Genomic DNA, 19,390 nt, shown 5'->3' with positions numbered 1-19,390 from the left:
CAGTGGTACCAGATGACAGAACAAGGAGTAATGGTCTCAAGTTGTAGTGGGGAAGGTTTAGGTTGGATATTAGGAAAAACTTTTTCACTAGGAGGGTGGTGAAGCACTGGAATGGGTTACCTAGGGAGGTGGTGGAATCTCCTTCCTTAGAGGTTTTTAAGGCCCGGCTTGACAAAGCCCTGGCTGGGATGATTTAGTTGGGGATTGGTCCTGCTTTGAGCAGGGGGTTGGACTAAATGACCTCCTGAGGTCCCTTCCAACCCTGATATTCTATGATTCTATGACTTGAATAGGCTTTGGATCAATTCCTTCTAGGAGAGATCATGAATGAATCTCTCACACAGGTTCTCATTTTATCTTCTTGCACTTAGTCAAGATGGTGCCGTAAATTGCACTATACATTGAACAGAAGTTGTGTAGGTGTAAAGGAGGACAAATCTCGGGCTGTAGAATTGAATGTATGCTTGTACATGCTAAAATCCCCCTTACATTGCATTTTCAATTAGTACTCATATTTCCTAGCTTGATAACTTGCTTTGATTTCTCAAAATTTAACACATTTATATATATAAAAAAATCTTGCCCTAGGCTAGTGAGCTTGGAGAATTACTACTAATAAAAAGATAACGATAATATGAGCACTTGCTTACCATATGGGTTATGCCATGTACTTGTCACTTGGGTTTTAATCAAATGTGTGAGGAAAATAAAATGTACATGCTGCTGAGGTGAAGAAAACAAATCCTGAGCTGCTTCCACTATGTCAGTCATAAAAAGGTAATCATTTGTGGGCAATTTTTGTCCGCATAAGCACTTCAGTGAAAAATCTATTTTTATGACTGTTGAATTTATGTGTATGTAGGTTTTTTTCTTTTTGCAAATTAAGAAAAAAAATTAAGAAAATTCTCCTTACTACAATTGATGGAGCCGCCAAAGAAGCTCTTGGTTCAGGCTTTCGCTGGCTTGCCAAAGTGCAATCACATATCTCTATTGATCAGTGATGGCAGTAATATCACGCTTTTATAATGTTGTAAATGATTTTTACGGCTCCATAATTAGCACTTCCAGGTCCAGTGTGTTTTTTTTTTCATTCTCCAATCTTTATGCCCTATGTTACAACAGGAGAACTTAAGTATGGAAAAGTTCACTTCACTTTCTACTCTTTTTTTTTTTTTTTTGCATTGTCTCTTTTGCTTTGATTTTTCATGTTTCTAGTATTGCTACAGTTATCTTTTAAAATAAATATTAGCAGGTTCAGTAAACATCAAATGCATTGATGTTAGAGGAATCTTAAAGAAAAAACATACAGAACTATCTGGTTTTATTTTATAAAACCTCTTAATTATATAGCATTTCATATGAGATCATCAGATAAAAGGGACTCTGTAAAGGCAAAGCACTTGTAATTAGTATCATTATGAATCCCAAGATTGCATTTATTAAATAATATAAAAATAATCAAAACAGGGAATTTAGAGTGAGTTATTTAGCTTTCTTTTACCTTTGACTCTGCCAAACATTATAACTCTATTGATATTAAATATTCAGAAGGAGTCAGGAGACCAGAGTTTTATTTCTGATTCTGTCACTAATTTGCATGATGTCTGAGCAAGTCATTAAACCTGTCTCAGTTGTTTAACCTTTGTAATCTGTAAAATGGGGATAATAATGCTCACCTTCTGTGGAAATGCCATGTGTCCTCATGAAGTAAAACCTGAAATAAGATGCTCATTTCTGGGTTTCCTTACAAGATAGGTTCACCAAATGTTTGAAACTGGGCAGACTTTGTAGTGAATTTGGACAATTTAGGGTTTGGTATAGAGGCCATTCAAAGCCCTATGATCACAGATGCATCAATTTTTCTTCTGATGATTTTTCTTCTTGCATGGAGGAGGGGGCAAATTGCAGAGGGGAAGCCGTTTCCTTTCTCCCCCAAGGCTAATCTTATTATAATGCTGGCAGGAGTTCCCATCTCTGGCATGCTTGCTTTTTGGTTTTATTACTTTAAACAGCTGGACCTTTGGTCTTGTTTCCTAGTTCCATTCATTTTTATGTTGTTACTTGGTCATCTAATGATGGACATTATTATATCTCCATATTGAAATAGTTTCATTTACAGACTCACTTAAGAAATAGATGTTCCTTTAGAAAGTGGTAGTGTAAATCATGGGTTCTCACCCTGGGGATTATAAACACACTGCCCTTCCCATATTGCTGAATTGGAGGGGTCCCAGCAAGATGGGAAGTGTTCCCTATGAGGAAGCCTCTAATTCATTTGGCCATTTCAGGAGAATGTCTTTGCAGAAGAAAGGACAGCTAGTACTGTTGTTCAGGGTGAGGGGATCTCTCTTTTTTCAGAATCCCAATCTATTTATTGACTTTAGTGTGGTCAGAATTGTAAGAATGCAATATTGTGAAAAGGCTTAGTTCAGGTGGGTGCCAGAGTAACATAGTGTTTTAAAGCATATTGAAACTGTCAGCTTCAGCTGGGAAACAGAGGCAGCTGTGTCTGAGAGGGAAAAAATGACAGGGCCATATAAGGAAATACTTGATGTAGAGATTTGGGGGGCATCCAAAATTATTGTGAAACAGTTCAACTACCATCCAGTTCTTACCTTAGTAGTTTACCTTTAAAAAGGTATAGGAGTCCTAAAACCAAGCCAACAAAAGGAACAGCTGCTGTTTCTCGCTCACTGAGATTCTATACTACAATTTTTGAAATCAGTTTTATATTACAGACCTACTATACATTATGTCCAGGAAACTGCTCTTGAGCTGAACCTGACTGCATTTCACTTACGTTCACCGAGACTCTGGGAAACGTACAGTAGAGAAATGTACTCTTCAGATGACAGCATTATCATTTTAAGTGCTTTAAATTACTGGAGAGCTGCAGAGTCATTTAAAAACAAATTGTAAAGACAGAATACACTGGAGAGTTGCAGGGAGAAAAGCCTTTTTGCCAGATGTGGGACTTTGTGGTGAATTGTGTTGAACAAATGCAATCTGTTCTGTTCATATTCTGTTTCTTATGGCATATCCTGGATGTAAACACTATCAGAAAATGATTGGAAGAAACCATTGAAAAGTTGGCCACTTGGGCCATGCATGTATTTCTGTAATCTCACAGGCAGATGGGGCAACCGTGGAATGAAAAGCAGGGCTCTTTTCTGCTTTTGCAATTTTTCTGAATGTTAAAGGAACAGGGCAGGATATGAGTTTTAAAGAATGTGGGATTGTATGCTATTTTTGTACCTATACTGTATCCATCACCGTGGTATCCAAGCCCTCGGGGCTGATGGCATTGACGTAATTGGTTTGTAGATCAGGTGCTTAGAGCAGCCTTAGATGCTGCGGTGGTAAAAATGGCTACATTTGGTTTACTGTTATCGTTGGTAACACCAGTGCAACAGCATCAATGTTGCAAGACAAATAAAGAATTAGCTAGTGGAAACAGGCCAGCAATGCATATCTGAGAGATGGTTGTCTTCTCCTTGATTGGGCTGATGGCTATAATTTTAAACTTTATGGAAATGTCAGGTTTTTTTGTACCGTGCAATGTAGTTTTTATGTAATTGTGTAAGCATCCAGGATTTTTTTAATCAAACTTTTTGAAAAACTGCTGGAAATAACCTTTTGTGCTTGAATAGGGGGGGGAAATATTCACCTAGACATTCTCAGTAATTTTCCAGTAGAGAAAATTAGTATTCACCTGTATATGCATGTCAATGGGAGAGAGGAAGGGAAACCAACAGATTTATTTCTGAATTAATTGCTTTATATAATTTGGATGCATTCAATATGTTCAGTTTGGGCACCAATTGTTTAGGGCTTGTTATCGTGTGTGTGTGAGAGAGAGAGAGAGACACCTATATTTGTATTTAGAGTTAACATTTTTTAAGAAGGGTATATACATGTACTGAATGTTTATGTAGTTGTAAAATTGTGAGGAGAGTAAGTGGGCAAAGGATTCTAATTTATGAACCTCCTGAATATTCAGTAACTCTTAGGGAGGCCGTGAGTTTGATGCAAGCATTAGTTTATTTCAGGAAATGAAAACCAGTTATTGTGTTAATTTTAAACTGGACTGGAAAATACATGGCACAGGACAATCCTGCTTTAACAGAGAGATGGACTACATGATCATTAGATCCAATTTCTATGGTTCTCCCTTTACCATTGGAAGTGTGCGGGGGAGTGTATACTGATTTTTCTGAATGCCTCTGTTTCCAGCAGAATAAAAAGCTGCTCTGACAAAAGCCGCTTTGAGTAAAGGATTAATTTCAGAGTCAGCCTTAGCATTTTTTGGCAGGCATGCAAAACAATTTTTCACCGCTCTTTTCCCTGCCCCCCAAAGGTTGGTTCCTTTCCATAATGATCACACCATTATGCTTAGTACCGGTTATTTTCAAGGTTATCTTCCCAAGAAAAAGGGCTACAAATATCCTTGGAAAAACAAAAATAATCCACACCACAACAACCTGAGCTGCTCCTTTTCATTTCTATAATCTCCAGATCAGGTCTCCTTTTTCATTTAATAGTGCAAAATCTACTTGTATTTAAAAAGGCCCATTAATATTGTGTGTTTTATATATACACACACACACACACACACACACACACACACACACACACACACACACACACTTACTTTAGAGATAACTTGCTACTATGGTAAACGTTATCAAATGGTTTTAAATCATCCAGTTGGCATTCAAGCGTCAAGACTGGTATGTCAGTGCAGGGAGGTAGGTTTCAATTGCACTTTTAAATTATTAAAGCAGCTGAAACTTCAAGACTTTGCCATAATTTAAGATGTAGTAGCAAGTAAAGCAAAACTGTAAGAGAAGCCATCTATTCTGATGGTTGGGTTTCTTCCCCATTTTTAAAAGAGCATATATAACTCCATTTCCCATTAATAGTGTTATACATGTCATGTATTGAGTGGAAGAAAAGACTCATGCCTCACCTCATAGTCTTTGTGATGCTACTAAGCTTGGGCTATGTGTAGATACACATGTGTGTACACAAAGTTAACATCTCTAACATTTGTAATCTCAATTACACTTAGCTGGCAAAGAAGAAAAATGTTCTTGAAGTTGCTGTGTCATGAAGCAGCGATTCAACAACGCCCCTCTTTCCACTTCCAACCACATGAGATAATAATGTACGGATCTATTATCAGTAGTGAATCCTCTGCTTAGTGGAGAAGGAGAACTAATAACTGATGACATCAAGAAGACTGAGATGTTAATGCCTATTTTATTTAAGTCTTCAGTAAAAAGGTAAATTGTGACCAGACCCTCAACACATTTAATATTAACAACAAAGGGGAAAGGAATACAAGTCCAAATAGGGAAAGAACAGATTAAGGAGTATTTAGATAAGTTTGATTTATACAAGGTGGCAGGCCCTAATGAAAAGCACCCTAGGGTATGTAACAAACTAGCTGAAGCAATCATGGAACTGTTAGCTATTAACTTTGAGATATCATGGCGGACAGGTGAGGTCTCAGAGGACAAGAGAAGGGCAAACATAGTACCTATTGTTAAAAAGGGGAACAAAGAGGCCTTGGGGTATTATAGATGCATCAGCCTAACTTCAATACCCAGAAAGATACTGGAACAAATTATTAAACAATCAATTTGTAAGCACCTAAAAGATAATAGGGTTATAAATAGGAGATCTACAAATTCATGGCCATGAAAATCACATCTCCCAGGTCTCCCCCCCACATGAAACCTGGTCTTCGTCTGCCCAGCTCTGAGGACAGAGCGGAAAGTGGTGGCTGCTGGCTGGGTGCCCACCTCTGAAGGCAGTGTCACTGCCAGCAGCAGCACAGAAATAAGGGTTGCAATATCATGACCCCCCTACAATAGGCTCGTGACCCCCCTTTGGGTTGGGGGCCCCAGTTTGAGAGAGGCTGCAGAGAAATCACACATTTGTGGACATCCATGAAATTTGCTATTTATACTGTGACCAACCTGTGAAAAATGTGTGATTTCTCCACTATTTAAAGAGACCCCCTAGTTATAAGGAATAGCCGGCATGGTTTTGTTAAGAACAAATCATTCTAGACCAACCTAATTTCCTTTGACAGGGTTACTGGCCTAGTGGATATGTAGGAACCAGTAGAGGTGAGAGATCTTGTTTTTAGTTAGACTTTTAACATAAGCCATTCTTGTAAGCAAACTTAAAAAAAAACCATGGTCTAGATGACATTACTATAAGGTGTGAGCACAATTGGCTGAAACACTGTACTCAGGGTACTTATCGGTGGCTATCTGTCATACTGGGAGTGCATATCTAGTGCAGTCATGCAGGGGTAAGTCCTGGATCTGGTACTAGTTAGTATTTTCATTAATGACTTCAGTAATGGAGTGGAGAGTGTGCTTATAAAAATGTGCAGTTGACAGCAAGCTGGGAAGGGTTACAAGCAGTTTGGAGGACAGGATTAGAATTCAAAATGACCATGACAAATTGGAAAACTGATCTGAAGGCAGGAAAATCAAATGCACAACTACAAAATGGAGTATAACTGGCTAGGTGGTAGTACTGCTGAAGAGGATTTGGGGGTTGTAGTGGATCACAAATTGAATGAGTCATCAATGTGATGCAGTTGCAAAAAAAAGACTGATATCATTCTGGGGTGTATTAACAGGAATGTTGTATGTGAGACATGGGAGGCCATTGCTGAGTTTAGCAGGACAATTGCGAGGGTTCCGCTGGAGCACTGTGTCCAAATCTGTACACCACACTTTAGGAAAGATGTGGACAAATTGGAGAGAGTCCAGAGGAGAGCAACAATGATAAAAAGTTTAGAAAACCTGACCTATGAGATTTAAAAAAACCCAGGGCATGTTTATTCTTGGAAAAAAGATGATTAAGGGTTGGGTGGGGACTTGTTAACAATATTCAAATATGTTAAGTGCTGTTTATAAGGAGGACGGGGACCAATTTGTTCTCCATATCCACTAAAGGTAAAACAAGAATTAATGGACTTAATCTGCAGAAAGGGGTATTTTAGGTTACTATTTTAGTTACCTACCACTGGAATGGTCTTCCAAGGGAGGTTGTGGAATCCCTCTCACTGAAGGGTTTTTTTGTTTGTTTTTTAAGAACAGGATAGACAAACACCTTTAAGGAATGGGTCTAGGTTTACTTGATCCTGCCTCAGTGAAGGGGGCTGGACTTCTTGAGGTCCCTTCCAGCCATACATTTCTATGAGTCTACCATTCTCTGTTTGTCCTATGAGATGTTCTAGCATTCAAAGCAGGAGCTAATAAAGGGTGATGAAATACTATCATGGATGAGCCCTGGTTACAAAGCAGCTTATAAGCAGGTTATTAATGCATGTAAGGCTACTTTTTAATATGTTCCTTTTCAGGAAAATTAATAACATTCAGTAGGCTTATTATCAGTGCAATACCTTTCTATATGGGACATTAATATGGAAATAATATCTACCAAACCACCCCTTTTTACCAGCTAAGTACCAATTTGATAGTTAGGGACATAATGGAAAAACGAAGGGCTACTAACACTTATCCGGTAATTTATTATACAACATATGTAATGCTATGACAACTCCTGTTAATCACCATTGAAACAGTAAAATATAACAAGGTGAGTAATAAATGTATGAAACAATATCTATACTACCTTGATTTTTATGTTGTGAAAGGAATATAACCTATATATACACTGATTGTTTATGTATAATTAAAAATGACCCAAAGCATCTTCAGAGGTCCGTAATTATCATTAGTGTTCTGTTTTGTGAATTGCATTGCCAGGTTTTCTGTTGCTCCACACCTTGTTTAATCAATTAAGCCAGGGCAAAGTAAATGCAGCATATATGTAGATTGCTACTGTTTGGATTTAGTAGCATTTTACACAATTTTGCGCTCTTGTAAATGACTGCACAGGTGCAGGGCAATGGAGAATCAGACCTTTCCTATACGTATTGATGAGGCTTTGCCCACAAGTACCTTTTTTGTACATTTAATTAATGTTAAAACAAAGTGCTCTGTAAAAATGTGTAGATTGCATGTTTATTTTTAATATACTATTAATTCTGCAGTGAATCCTATCTAAGCAAATACAACTCAAATAGAACTACATTTCTCTTTCTTCTTCCCCATCCAAGCCCTTCATCCAAAAAGAAACTATCGAATTCTGGCCTTTTTTACAAGGAGGTTAGTGAACCTGAACCGAAGAATGTGACATTGGATTCTTTCATTGTGTTAAAAACAAGTTAGAAAAAGGTGAAGAGCAATTAGCATTTGACCAGTAATGCCTGTCTGCATGATCTGGAAATGAATTAGCTGTATTTGGAAAGTATTCATGTGTGTGGTGGTGAGCATGCTCATTTACATAAAGGGAAAGATATCTCATCTATGAAAACTTGAGAGGCTATTCACCTTTCCAAATGTGAGCATAATTCCCATTGATGCTAATATATATATATATATATATATATATATATATATATATATATATATACACAGTGCAGCTATAGAATTAAAGGGAAAAACCACGTGTGGCTAACAGCATTGTAAATGATAGGAGAGAGGATAATTTATAAATACTGAAGAGCTCTTCAGGTCTCTACTGCCCATTGTGACCAATGAATTGACTTTGCACAATCTCTAAACTTAATAAAACTAAGGTTTCTCAAAAGACAAGCCAAAGACATTCACTTTTATACGAAAGTGTCATCCTCCTATGGTGAAGCATACATTTCTGTGCATGAGGAATTTAATCTGTTATTGCTTTATAATTAATGAGTTTGACATACAGGACCTCCAGCACCAGCTCTTATTGCATGTAAATCCATTCAGGAGAGCTTACAACGTAACAAGCTGAGTCTTTATTTTCTTTGTCAACCTGTCAAGCCACTTTGCCAAGGCAGGATAGCAGACTCTAGAACAAAATGTAATGGAGTGGAACACCCTCTTCTCGTCAAATCATTTATGACAAATAACAGACTTTGGAAACAGGCAGGGCTCTATGATTGTTTTACTCCACCTTGCTTTACCCAGCAGAATGCAGAGACTTCGCTTGCTCTTTTTACTGCATTTTTTTACTTTGTTTTATTTTAGATGTTGCCTGTAGCATTTTGACATATTGGAAAGCCTGTACATTCTCTCTTCACTTCTTTGCTTGAAACATTTAAAGTTAGACTGGACAAAAGCACAGGAAGACTCATGGAAGGGAACCATATTTTTACCAGCAGAGATTGATTAGATGACCTGATATAATAGGTCACTCAAATGTCTTACCATCTCTGGGTCATAATTTGCCCTCACATCCATGTAACCCACTCAAAACAGTGGATTACCATTCTGTAATGAGAACAGAATTTTACCCCGTATTTTATGATATGCCTTCGACATTGAGCAGAGATAATTTGTGTTATGGTCAGATCAGATGGCAACACAGTAAGTCTGTCATTCAGCAAAGCTTTTAATAATGTGCCTTATTTTAAGTCTTGACTAGGGTGACCAGACAGCAAGTATGAAAAATAAGGATGGGGGTCAGAGGTAATAGGAGCCTATATAAGAAAAAGACCGAAAAATCAGGACTGTCCCTATAAAATCGGGACATCTGGTCACCCTAGTCTTGACTTTAGTGAGACTTCACATGCTCAAAGTTAGGTTTATGCTTAAGGTCCTCGCTGATTCAGGCCCTAGATGTGGAAACATGGTGGAAAACCATTCCATTTTCTGCAGCGTCTTAATCTTTCATTTAATTAAGTGAATAGGCCCATTAAAAAGGGGTACCATTCTAATTGCCTAAACATGAGTAAGGCACAATTCATTTGTGAAAGTCCAGCAGATTGCTGGATAAAGCTGCCAAGATTTTTCACAGAAGAAGATGGCATCACCAGAAAAGAATGCTTTTTAAATTATAAAAACCTACTGTAATCTGATTAGGCACAGACTGAGTATTTACTCATTTTGCAATTTTCTTTTTAGCCAGTAAAATTAAAATTGGATGTTACTAGTGACGGAATGAGAAGGTTTGTTTGTTTTTGAGATACCAGCAAGCTTTTCTTTTCAGAATATTTTGTTAACAAGTTTAGAATCTGGGGATGTATCTATCTATCTATCTATAATGGACAGTCAGTCACCACTTGATGAATTTGGGCTTAGTCATGTTAATTTAAACACAGAAGCGAGCCAAAGATCAGTTTGTCCGTGTCCCCCCAGCCCCCAAAAAAGTCAACCCTTCTGTATTAAAAACAAACTTCCACAAAAACCAGTTGAACAACGGAAAGACACTGGGCTTGATGCGACTCTTACTTGCGGCAGTTGTACACCAGTATAACTTTAGTAGTTTCAGTGGAGTCATTTCTGGTCTCAGTTTAAATCAGAATTGGACACTGAGTATATATGTATGTGTATAATAGGTAAATAAATTTTCCCAGTATATTTGTTTTAATTTCACCTATGTGTCTGACTGCATCGAATGACAGCTTGATGTTAGTTGACTTTCTTATGCTGTACTGACAAAATACAGAACATTTACTTAAATTTTAGAAATCCAGCTTGTTGAGGAATTACATTATATATTTTTTTGTCTCCCCAAGATGTTTACTTCATACATTTTAACAGCACTCTGTGTCGGGGGGGGGGGGGGGGGGCAGTTTTACCATTTTGCTGATAGTCACTTTCTCTTTCTTATGAGCTAGGGATTTGGGGCAGGTGTCCTCTGGTCCATCTATTGTTCCTTATTAACATCATGGGGGGGAGGGGAAGGCAGAAAAATCCCTTAAATTGAAACAAATGAACAAAAACCCATATTGAAATAATTTAAGAAAAACTGTCTCAGATACTGAGATTCATGTGGTACAGGAATGGGGGAAGGCCACCAGGGAGCCAGTTGCAACTGCCTCATTACCTGGGCTCTCTGCTGTGGATTTGTTTGAAGTTAGAGGGTCCCAGCTATAACATGTGTGAGCCAGCTAAAGTCTTCAAGCAACCATACTCATGCTGGGGATTGGTGAAGTGCACAGTGCTCCAGACACACCCCCACCCTCTGCCTTAAACCTGTGGGGTCTCATGAAAGAAGACATGTTAGTTCCACATCTGCTGGAGACTCCCCCATAGTAGGTGAATCCCTATGGAGGATTTCCACTCCCTTTGTGCTGCAGGAGCAGAAGAGAGGATGTAGAGAGTTGGGCCAAATTATTTGGCCCAGTATTTGCAGTGCTCTACCGACATTGATTATTTTTAAAAGTTAGGTGTCTGAAAAAGAAAATAACAAAACCACCCACAAACTGATATTGTCCCTTGAGTTACAGAATTGAAACTTAATTGATTTTTCAGTTAGAAGACGTAATCAATGAGTACTTTGTCATGTAGATCAGGCCTCTCATTTATTATTACTTAGAGTCAAGGGGGTCATTCTTCTGCCCCACACAGAGAGCCAAGGAGATGGAAACTCACCTCAGTAGTCATTACGGTCTTGGATCCCCCAGCTGGGACTCAAAGTGAAAGTAGTATGGAGCACTGGGATAATAGAATAATGGAAGAGAAATGTTTCATGTCTAGTGACAGTGCAGCTGTATTGGTTTACAAGCAATGCTCTGCTCAATTACTCAAACTCGAATGCCCAAAATTATGCTCCTAAATTTATGATTAGGTTCTGAAATCAAGTGGCCTGACTTTCAGAGGTGCTGAATCCCTTCTTCTCTGGCTGACTACTGTTCCACTATACCAGTGTTTCCCAAACTTGGGACGCCACTTGTTTAGGGAAAGCCCCTGGCGGGCTGGGCCGGTTTGTTTACCTGCTGTGTCCGCGGGTTCAATCACGGCTTCCGCTGGCCGCGGTTTGCTGCTCCAGGCCAATGGGAGCTGCTGGAAGCAGCGTGGGCTGAGGGACGTACTGGGTGTAACTGTTTTGCAAATCTGATAGAAAGTGGAGCTTTGATTTCCACCAAGGATGTTTGCTTATGCAGATTGTCCTGGCTAACCCATTTTCCAAAGGATTGTCAGACTTTGTTACAGAAGTGCTGTTACAATTCTAGGCTTATTCTTAGTATCCAACCTTGATAACATTAACTTTAAGTTCCTTAACTGTCATTTGGATGAGATGTAAAACTGACGTTTTGGCCAGTTACGATCATAAAATATATTCCAGAGTGTCTCATTTTCCTTGGCAAATTACAGTGTGGGTAGTTTATATTGTACCTACTTAAATTCTCCCAGTTTCTCTAGTTGGCTCCAGTGATTATCTTTATTTTCTGTCCTAAACTTTGTACAGTTGTTATACATTGTTAAATAGTTAAGTTAGAATCCTGCAACTATTTATCTTGCAGGTGGCTGCACTATTGTGCTGGGTGAAGGGATGTCTTTAAATTGTAAAACTTATCAAGTCAGCATGAAAGAGGAATGTTTGTTTATTTTTTCCAGGGGCGATTTTTGATGAATCTGCCAAAAAGGATGAGGAGGTGTTTCGTATGGCAGTTGCTGACCTCAACCAGAATGATGAAATCTTACAGACAGAGAAAATCACATGTTCTGTGACATTTGTGGATGGCAACAACCCATTTCAGGCAGTTCAAGAAGGTAGGATATCTAAATTTAAGATTTTCTGGTATTGTTTCCATGTGGATATAAAAGCCTATATACAAAGTGCCTTAATAGTCAATTGTAAGTGTGTACACCTCCTGCCTTTCTGCAGAACTTGTGGGATGCTGGTATTTCTGTGTTGGATGCTTTTCTTTTTTAAAAGGAATGATGCTGTACAATAGCATTGCATGGAAATTCACTTTGAATAGGAATAATACTGATATGGTTTGTTCTGGAAAATAACTGAATATGGAATATGAAAAAACTTACTGTGATATGAAGCAGCAAATCTTGGTTTGAGTCATGTTTGTTAGCAAGATTTCTTGGAGAGAAGGTAGAGAGGAGTTTGGCACAGTGTGTCTTAAATATCTCCTCTTGAGTTGTGCTAGATGATTTTAGTGTACAGCCAAGCAGAAGTGCCTTCTTTCATGACCTCTTAATACTGCCCGTTGATTTTATTTCACTCAAATACTTTTACCTACTCAGTATCAAAAATGTAAGTTGTTTTGAGGATAACCTCTTGAGGCTTTGTAGACTAAAGTTACCTATTTTATACAAGGATTTGGAGATAACCTTCAAGTCAAGAAAGTAACCTGTATGAAATATAATAATCCATTTCTGCCATTCTTTGTTGGTCTCATATACTTCAATAAAAAATGAGTGTGTTGCTAGTAGGTTAAGATGACACACATAATTGTTACCAGACTTCAACATCTTCAAGTCTTTTGGAACAGGATTAATAAGTCATTTGTGTGACCGAAAATGTTGGCTGATAAGGCACCTTATGTGAAGAGCTTCTAACTATAAACTTATATTTCATGAGCATTTATTTCTTATGTCAGAGCAAGAAACAAGATAACTCATTCTTGAAATGCAGAGCATATGTTTATTGTAGAGACTCTTAATTATATAATTTAGTAACTATACCCTTGCTGCATATTATATTTACACTACTGCATATGCTAGGAAAAATACAATTTAGTAGTACAAGTATAAAAGTAATTTACCACATAATTTTTTTTGTTTGGAAGACAGAAATGAATGTATGTTGATTTTCTATATTCTTGTTAGTTACTACATAGTAAAACAGGAAGTACAGTATGTGGAATTTGCTATGTACAGTAGTTAATTTGCCAACAATTAATCCACTACTGGTACTGGTACTGCTTCTATTAAAATTAGTGGCAAAACTCCCATTTACTTCAATGGGTAAAATCAAGATCATGTCAATAAAAGATTACTAGTATTACCTGATGTTTTTCACCAGCAACCTCACTAAAATTCAGCAATTTTGGCCTTTTACTACACTTTGCAGGGAGTGGTCAGAAACCATGTAGGTAGCAGTATTAGTATGCTTTGAACAAGACTGAGCTATTATATTTTGAAAATATTGTGGATTGAAATCTGAGAAAAAATTGAAACGAAAACTGAAGATAGGTGTGTTCAAATTCAGCTTAGTGTGAGGAGGTCAGCTTTTTCCAGGTCACTGTTGCGTTTGCATTGTCAGCATGTAAACTGTGCTGTCATAGGTTCAGGATGGATACAACTAGTTGATGATGCTTACTAATATCTGACAATAAACACCATCAACCATAATATCAGGATGACAGATTTCATAGAAATATTTTTTTAAGCTCTGTGACTGTTGAAGAGCTTATAAACTCTTACATTAAAAAAGCATGAATGCCTAAAAGTTGTGTGTGTCAAAATAAACAGTTAATTACTTATGGTTTGATGCTGAATTGCTCACTTTCGTACAGCAATTGTGTTTTTCACTCTTGGAAAATGTCTCTGTTTTAAATTTGAAATCTGAGAGGAGTAGATGTGAACTAAAATGAAATAATCTTTAAGTAATCATGTGGGTGGGATAATGTCTATAACATTGAGATCACTCTCAAGAAAACATTTGCTAATAAGAAACCTATTTTCTGTAAATCTGTGATTGGAAGCAGCCAAACAGAAAGGTCTATTCTGCTAACAGAGCCTAATTTATCTATAATTGTCGGACTTAAACTGCCCATATTTTGTTTGTTGGGGTATGGTAACTGGGGGGAAGGGGGGAGAGACAAGGGTTAATGGTTGTTTGTAGCTCTGTGAACATTTTTCAAGTTCCATTCCTTCAGTATCAATAGTACTAGAAACCTGCTTGAGCTACCAGTCTATGATTCTTTTTTTAACTCAAGGTTAAATCATATTGAAGAATTGATGCATCTCTACTTAACTAGTTTTAATTGCACATCATCACTTTACTAAAGGCTTTCTCTGCATCTGGTCTATCTGACTTCCCTTTCCCACATATACATCCCTCTTTTGCCCAGTTTTCTTTAATAAAAATTTCTTCCACGATGCTCAGTGTATGGATAGGACCTCTTGCCACATCATTCATGAGTCTTTCCTTTGAAGAAAGTCTGAGACTACACTGACTGTAAAACGTACACAGATATATCCGTGTGTGTGTGTATGTATATGATAGATATATATCAAGCCCAAAATGCTACGTATATTCTGTTTACACTGCTGCTGTATCTGCTTGTAAAAACCACAGCAGATCTGCCCAAAAGTCTGGCTTTGTTGCTGTAGTGGGGCGGCTGCCCCACGCCCAGAGAGAGTGGGCTGCGGCAGGCCTAGGCGCCTGCGTAGACGTGCAGCCAATCAGAGAAGGGCTTACTGGGAGCCAGCCAATCGGGGCCCGGCTTAGCCATATAAAAGGCTCCAGAGTGAGAGCAGTCAGTCTGTCCCAGGCCTTCAGAGGAGAAGGTCTGTCTCCAGAGCTGGGAGGCCAGCACCACGGACAGCGCAGTGCAGGCCAGCTTTAGAGAGTGGGAGAAGGCCCTTCTCCATAACCTGCCAGGTGGCAGGTCTGGAAGGAGGAGGCCTAGCACCGAGAGTGGCCGTTGGGGAAGCGGTCCAGAGGAGTAGTCAGAGGAGGAAGGAGAAGGAGGACAGTGAGACTGTCACCAGAGGGCCTCTGGACCAGGACTGAGAGTAGTGGGCGGGCCTGAGTCCCCACCCCCTTTTCCCCTTTTGTGTTCTGTGGCGCCATACACACAGCCATAGGCCGCAGGAAGCGGCCGGTCGGAACCACGCCAGATCTGGGACTGTAAGGATCAGGCTTGAAGGTGTGGGGCTGTTGATTAACCCCCCATCCCCCGGAAGGGGGTGTGAATGGACAAAGGGACACTGTTGGAGGACAGTGTTCCAGAAGAGGACGCCGTACGTTGGGAGCAACGCAAGTCTGCGCACCTAACAGAGGCGAGACGACAGGCGGGACGCCACCCGAAGGGGACGCTCTACTGGTTCGAACTAATTCCCCGAGACGACCAGGAGGAGGCACCGCAGGGGTGAGCTACCACCCTGTCACAGTTGCCTATGGGGTTTGGGCTTAGTTTTTCCTTCTGTTCCACCAGTTTTACACCAGTGTGACTTCATTCTAGTTGTTACATCAGATTCACATCAGTGTTAGTTTAACAGAGTGGGAATCTGGGCTCCCTGCATTTTCTGGTTTTAATGAACCCCAAAATTCAAAGCGATGCTCAGCTCAATTCCCTGAAGTTTGCCTAAGCTTGGTTAATGAGACACTTTCTCATACTTTTGACTTCTTTGAGTTAGAATGTAAAAACAGCAAGGATTACAGCCTTTGTATTCATGTTCTGTAAATTGCCCTACATGTTGATAACCCTAGGTCCATAACAACCTTCAATTGACCTCGTTTTGCTCAAAACATGGCCCTAGTTCACTAAATAGTGAATCTTCTTAGCAGATTTGGGGTTTGGAATAAAACATGGCTGGGTTAAAGCTCTTACAAAACAAGACACTCTCACGCAGAAAAATTGATAAAACACTCTCTTGCATTTCTGCGACTCACTGATGGACAGCATGTAATATTTCTAATTAGCATGGCACTCCTAACTAATGTGCACATCCGCCCTCAGATGTTTTACATCTAGCTTTATAGACAAAGCTTATTTATTTCAGACTCTACATTTGTACTATAGCAAATAGTCATCCTTTGAATTTGCTTTCTTATATTATTATGGTGCCCTGAGACTCCTTCCATATGTATCTTAGGGGGTCTTATTAACAGTTCTGGTATCATTGCACTGCAAAGCTGAGTGGTTTTATCCCAGATGAACTGTGAGTGAGTTGCCTTCTACCAATGGTCCAATGGAAGTCCCCTTAGGTACAATACACCTGTATTATAGATCACTGAAATATGAAATGAAATTGGTTTTATTAAAATTAAGGAAAGGTTCTCCCTTTGATGTAAATTCTAATGGAGAGAGACAATAGTTACAATGGATTATCTCAGTGCAGGCAGTCCCACAGTGAGATTGAAACTCCGTATGTAAAATTATCAAGATAGGAATGCTTATTCTAACTGCAGTCTAACTAAACATCTGTAAGTGTGTCATCATAATGTTTGTTCTGGATATACGGTTCTGAGAAACACAACATTGGTACCTTGTTATCCTCTGTCTATTTTATGCAAGTAATAAACTAAGATAATCATCTTTCCTTGGTTATGGTTGCTGAAGTATGTTGTGTTCATGAGGAGGCCAGAAAGAATAATGCATATGACTTTTTATGCTGTGGCACCACACCTATTATTATCTCTGTAGCAACAAGGCAAGAGAATATCTGGATCTCCAGTCCTCTTGTGATGGAAACTCATATTTTAAGCATTGTCAAACACAATGAATTAAGACACCAGATTGCTGATGGTATAAATAGGTTTCCTTCCTGTGAGACTTTGGTTCATGGTGATATTTCTTCATTGTATTTGCACTAGAGGTGGGGTAGGACTTTAAAAGGAGCTGAGTTCTAAAGTACACTTAAGAGTGAATTTTTCTGAAAATCGACAAAGTTCTAAACTTTTTGAAAATGGATTTTTCTCTCAAATGGTCACTTACATTTGTTTACTTGTACTTTGAGCATGTTCTTGCCTCTCAGGAATCAATCTCTGCCGTGCTTTTAATTTTCTCTCTTGCTTACAATGCTCTTTCCCTGTCTCCCCTCCCCGCCCCCATTCTAGGGCTCTAATCCTTCAAAAAGCTCCCAGATTTTTCTCTACTAGAGTTACCTCTCCCCTTCTTTCTACATGACTACAACAGTGTCGTTCACTCAAGTGTGCAATGTACAGGACCATACGAATTTATCTGGGTTCTCAGCTGGAGTGTCATCGATAGAGACACAATGGCAATTTCACACTGTTCTGTTGACGCTGTTGGTATTCAGTATCTTCCTCCGCACCTGGCTTCTTACTGATTAGGCTCGTCACTAACCATTTCTTTATCTCCTTTGTCTCTTATATGTTTTTCCTGAATCATATTTGTGGAACTTAGGTTTATTCCCATTTAGGGGAAATTCTGTCGTCTCCACTTCTGGAGACTCTTCCTTGTTATTCCAGGGGAGATTCAGGAATTATTGCCCCCCCAAACTTCCCCACCTGGAGAAAGAGTGGGGGAGGTTGGCATTCTTCAGCAGAAGATCTCCCGGGATGCCCAAAGAGTATAGCTGGTTAAAATTTCAATCACTGCACTGAATCTTTTTTTCTGACAAATTACCTTTTTCGAAAAAGAAAAATTTCTGTGAGATGGTTTCAGTTTTGCCCCTGCCCCAATTTTTCCATTGGAAAAATTGAAGTTATGGTTGTCTGCTTGGAAAGCTTTTGTCATTTTCACTTTCTGCCAGTGAAACTGACATAAGCTTTCCCGGAGGGTTGCCAGGCAGAGGGCCCCGGTGCTCTGCCTCTCTGCTCCTCTCCCAGCTCCAGAAGTGCAAGAGTCAGAGCCCAGGGTGCTCTGCCTCTCCAAATCCCAGAGCTGCAGGGATAGGCTGAGCAGCCAGGCTCGCTCTCAGCCAGCCAGGCTTGAAAGGCTTTTGGAAATTTGACAAGTAAAAATGACAAGAGCTTTCATGGCAGGCATCCAGGAAAATGAAAAATTCCATGTTGGTTCTCCTGAAATAAACATTTTCAGAGGAACAACTTTCCATGAAAATTCTGTGTGTTTGGTGTGTGGGCCCAGTTTGGGATGAAAATGTTTCCCAAACCACGTGTTTTTTTTCACAGAAAGGCATTCACATTTTTCAACTGTCTCTATCTGATGAGTAGTTGTGCTTGTCCCATTTCCCCTACCAGCACAGTTTCTGCAGTGTCCATACTGCCATTCCCACCTGTATATTAGCAGTCAATGCGCAGGCTCTGCGGGCATTCATGTTCATTGACGTGTCATTAACAGCTGATTAGCTGTCTGAACAGCCAGGCTGAGCAGGGCCAACTTCAGAAACCCGTGAAGTCCAAACCACTCAGAGCTCTAGCATTTTGAATCTAATGCCATAAAAAAAAAATCCAACACTTCTGCCTTCATCAAACCTTCCAGAAGTTCCAGCTCAAACGTAAATTTGAGTGTACAGAGTTTTCCCACTTTTTATTAACCTGAACATTTCCTCTAGACCCTCACTTGTAGCTAAGAATCGTAGACAGTGAATAGTGTGAGGAACCAGCCGGACGAAACTAATCTTTTCTTATGTCCTCTAATTATTATCTTTTTTCACTCTCTCATACTCTCAAAGTTTAATATCATTTAAGGGTGAGAAGCCTGCTGATTATTGTGGAGAAGCTCCTATTATCTTTCTTGCATTTGAGCCATGTCCGTAGGTCTCAATGCTTCACTCGTACACACATTAGACACATTCAAGTAGCACACTGATCCATAACTAGACCCACTGAATAAGGGTAGCAAAATCAGGCCCACAGTGAAAGTCAAAGCAGTATACTTGGATATATCTGGTAGCTTTGGATGGATTTAAAT

General features: G+C 39.2%; 1 protein-coding gene across 1 annotated transcript in view; it reads left to right on the top strand.

Annotated features, from left to right (window-relative positions):
• The window catches only part of GRID2 (glutamate ionotropic receptor delta type subunit 2), a 1,042,513-nt gene that overhangs the window by 177,852 nt on the left and 845,271 nt on the right, over positions 1–19,390 (top strand). The window contains exon 2 of the mRNA XM_034772953.1: positions 12,420–12,575. Coding sequence (XP_034628844.1) covers positions 12,420–12,575 — 156 coding nt within the window. The remainder of the gene's footprint in view (positions 1–12,419; positions 12,576–19,390) is intronic.

Source organism: Trachemys scripta, chromosome 5 (genome assembly GCF_013100865.1).
Source record: "Trachemys scripta elegans isolate TJP31775 chromosome 5, CAS_Tse_1.0, whole genome shotgun sequence".
Lineage (NCBI taxonomy): Eukaryota > Metazoa > Chordata > Testudines > Emydidae > Trachemys > Trachemys scripta.
Note: the sequence above shows the minus strand (reverse complement) of the source record. Positions and strands in the feature narration are given on the sequence as shown.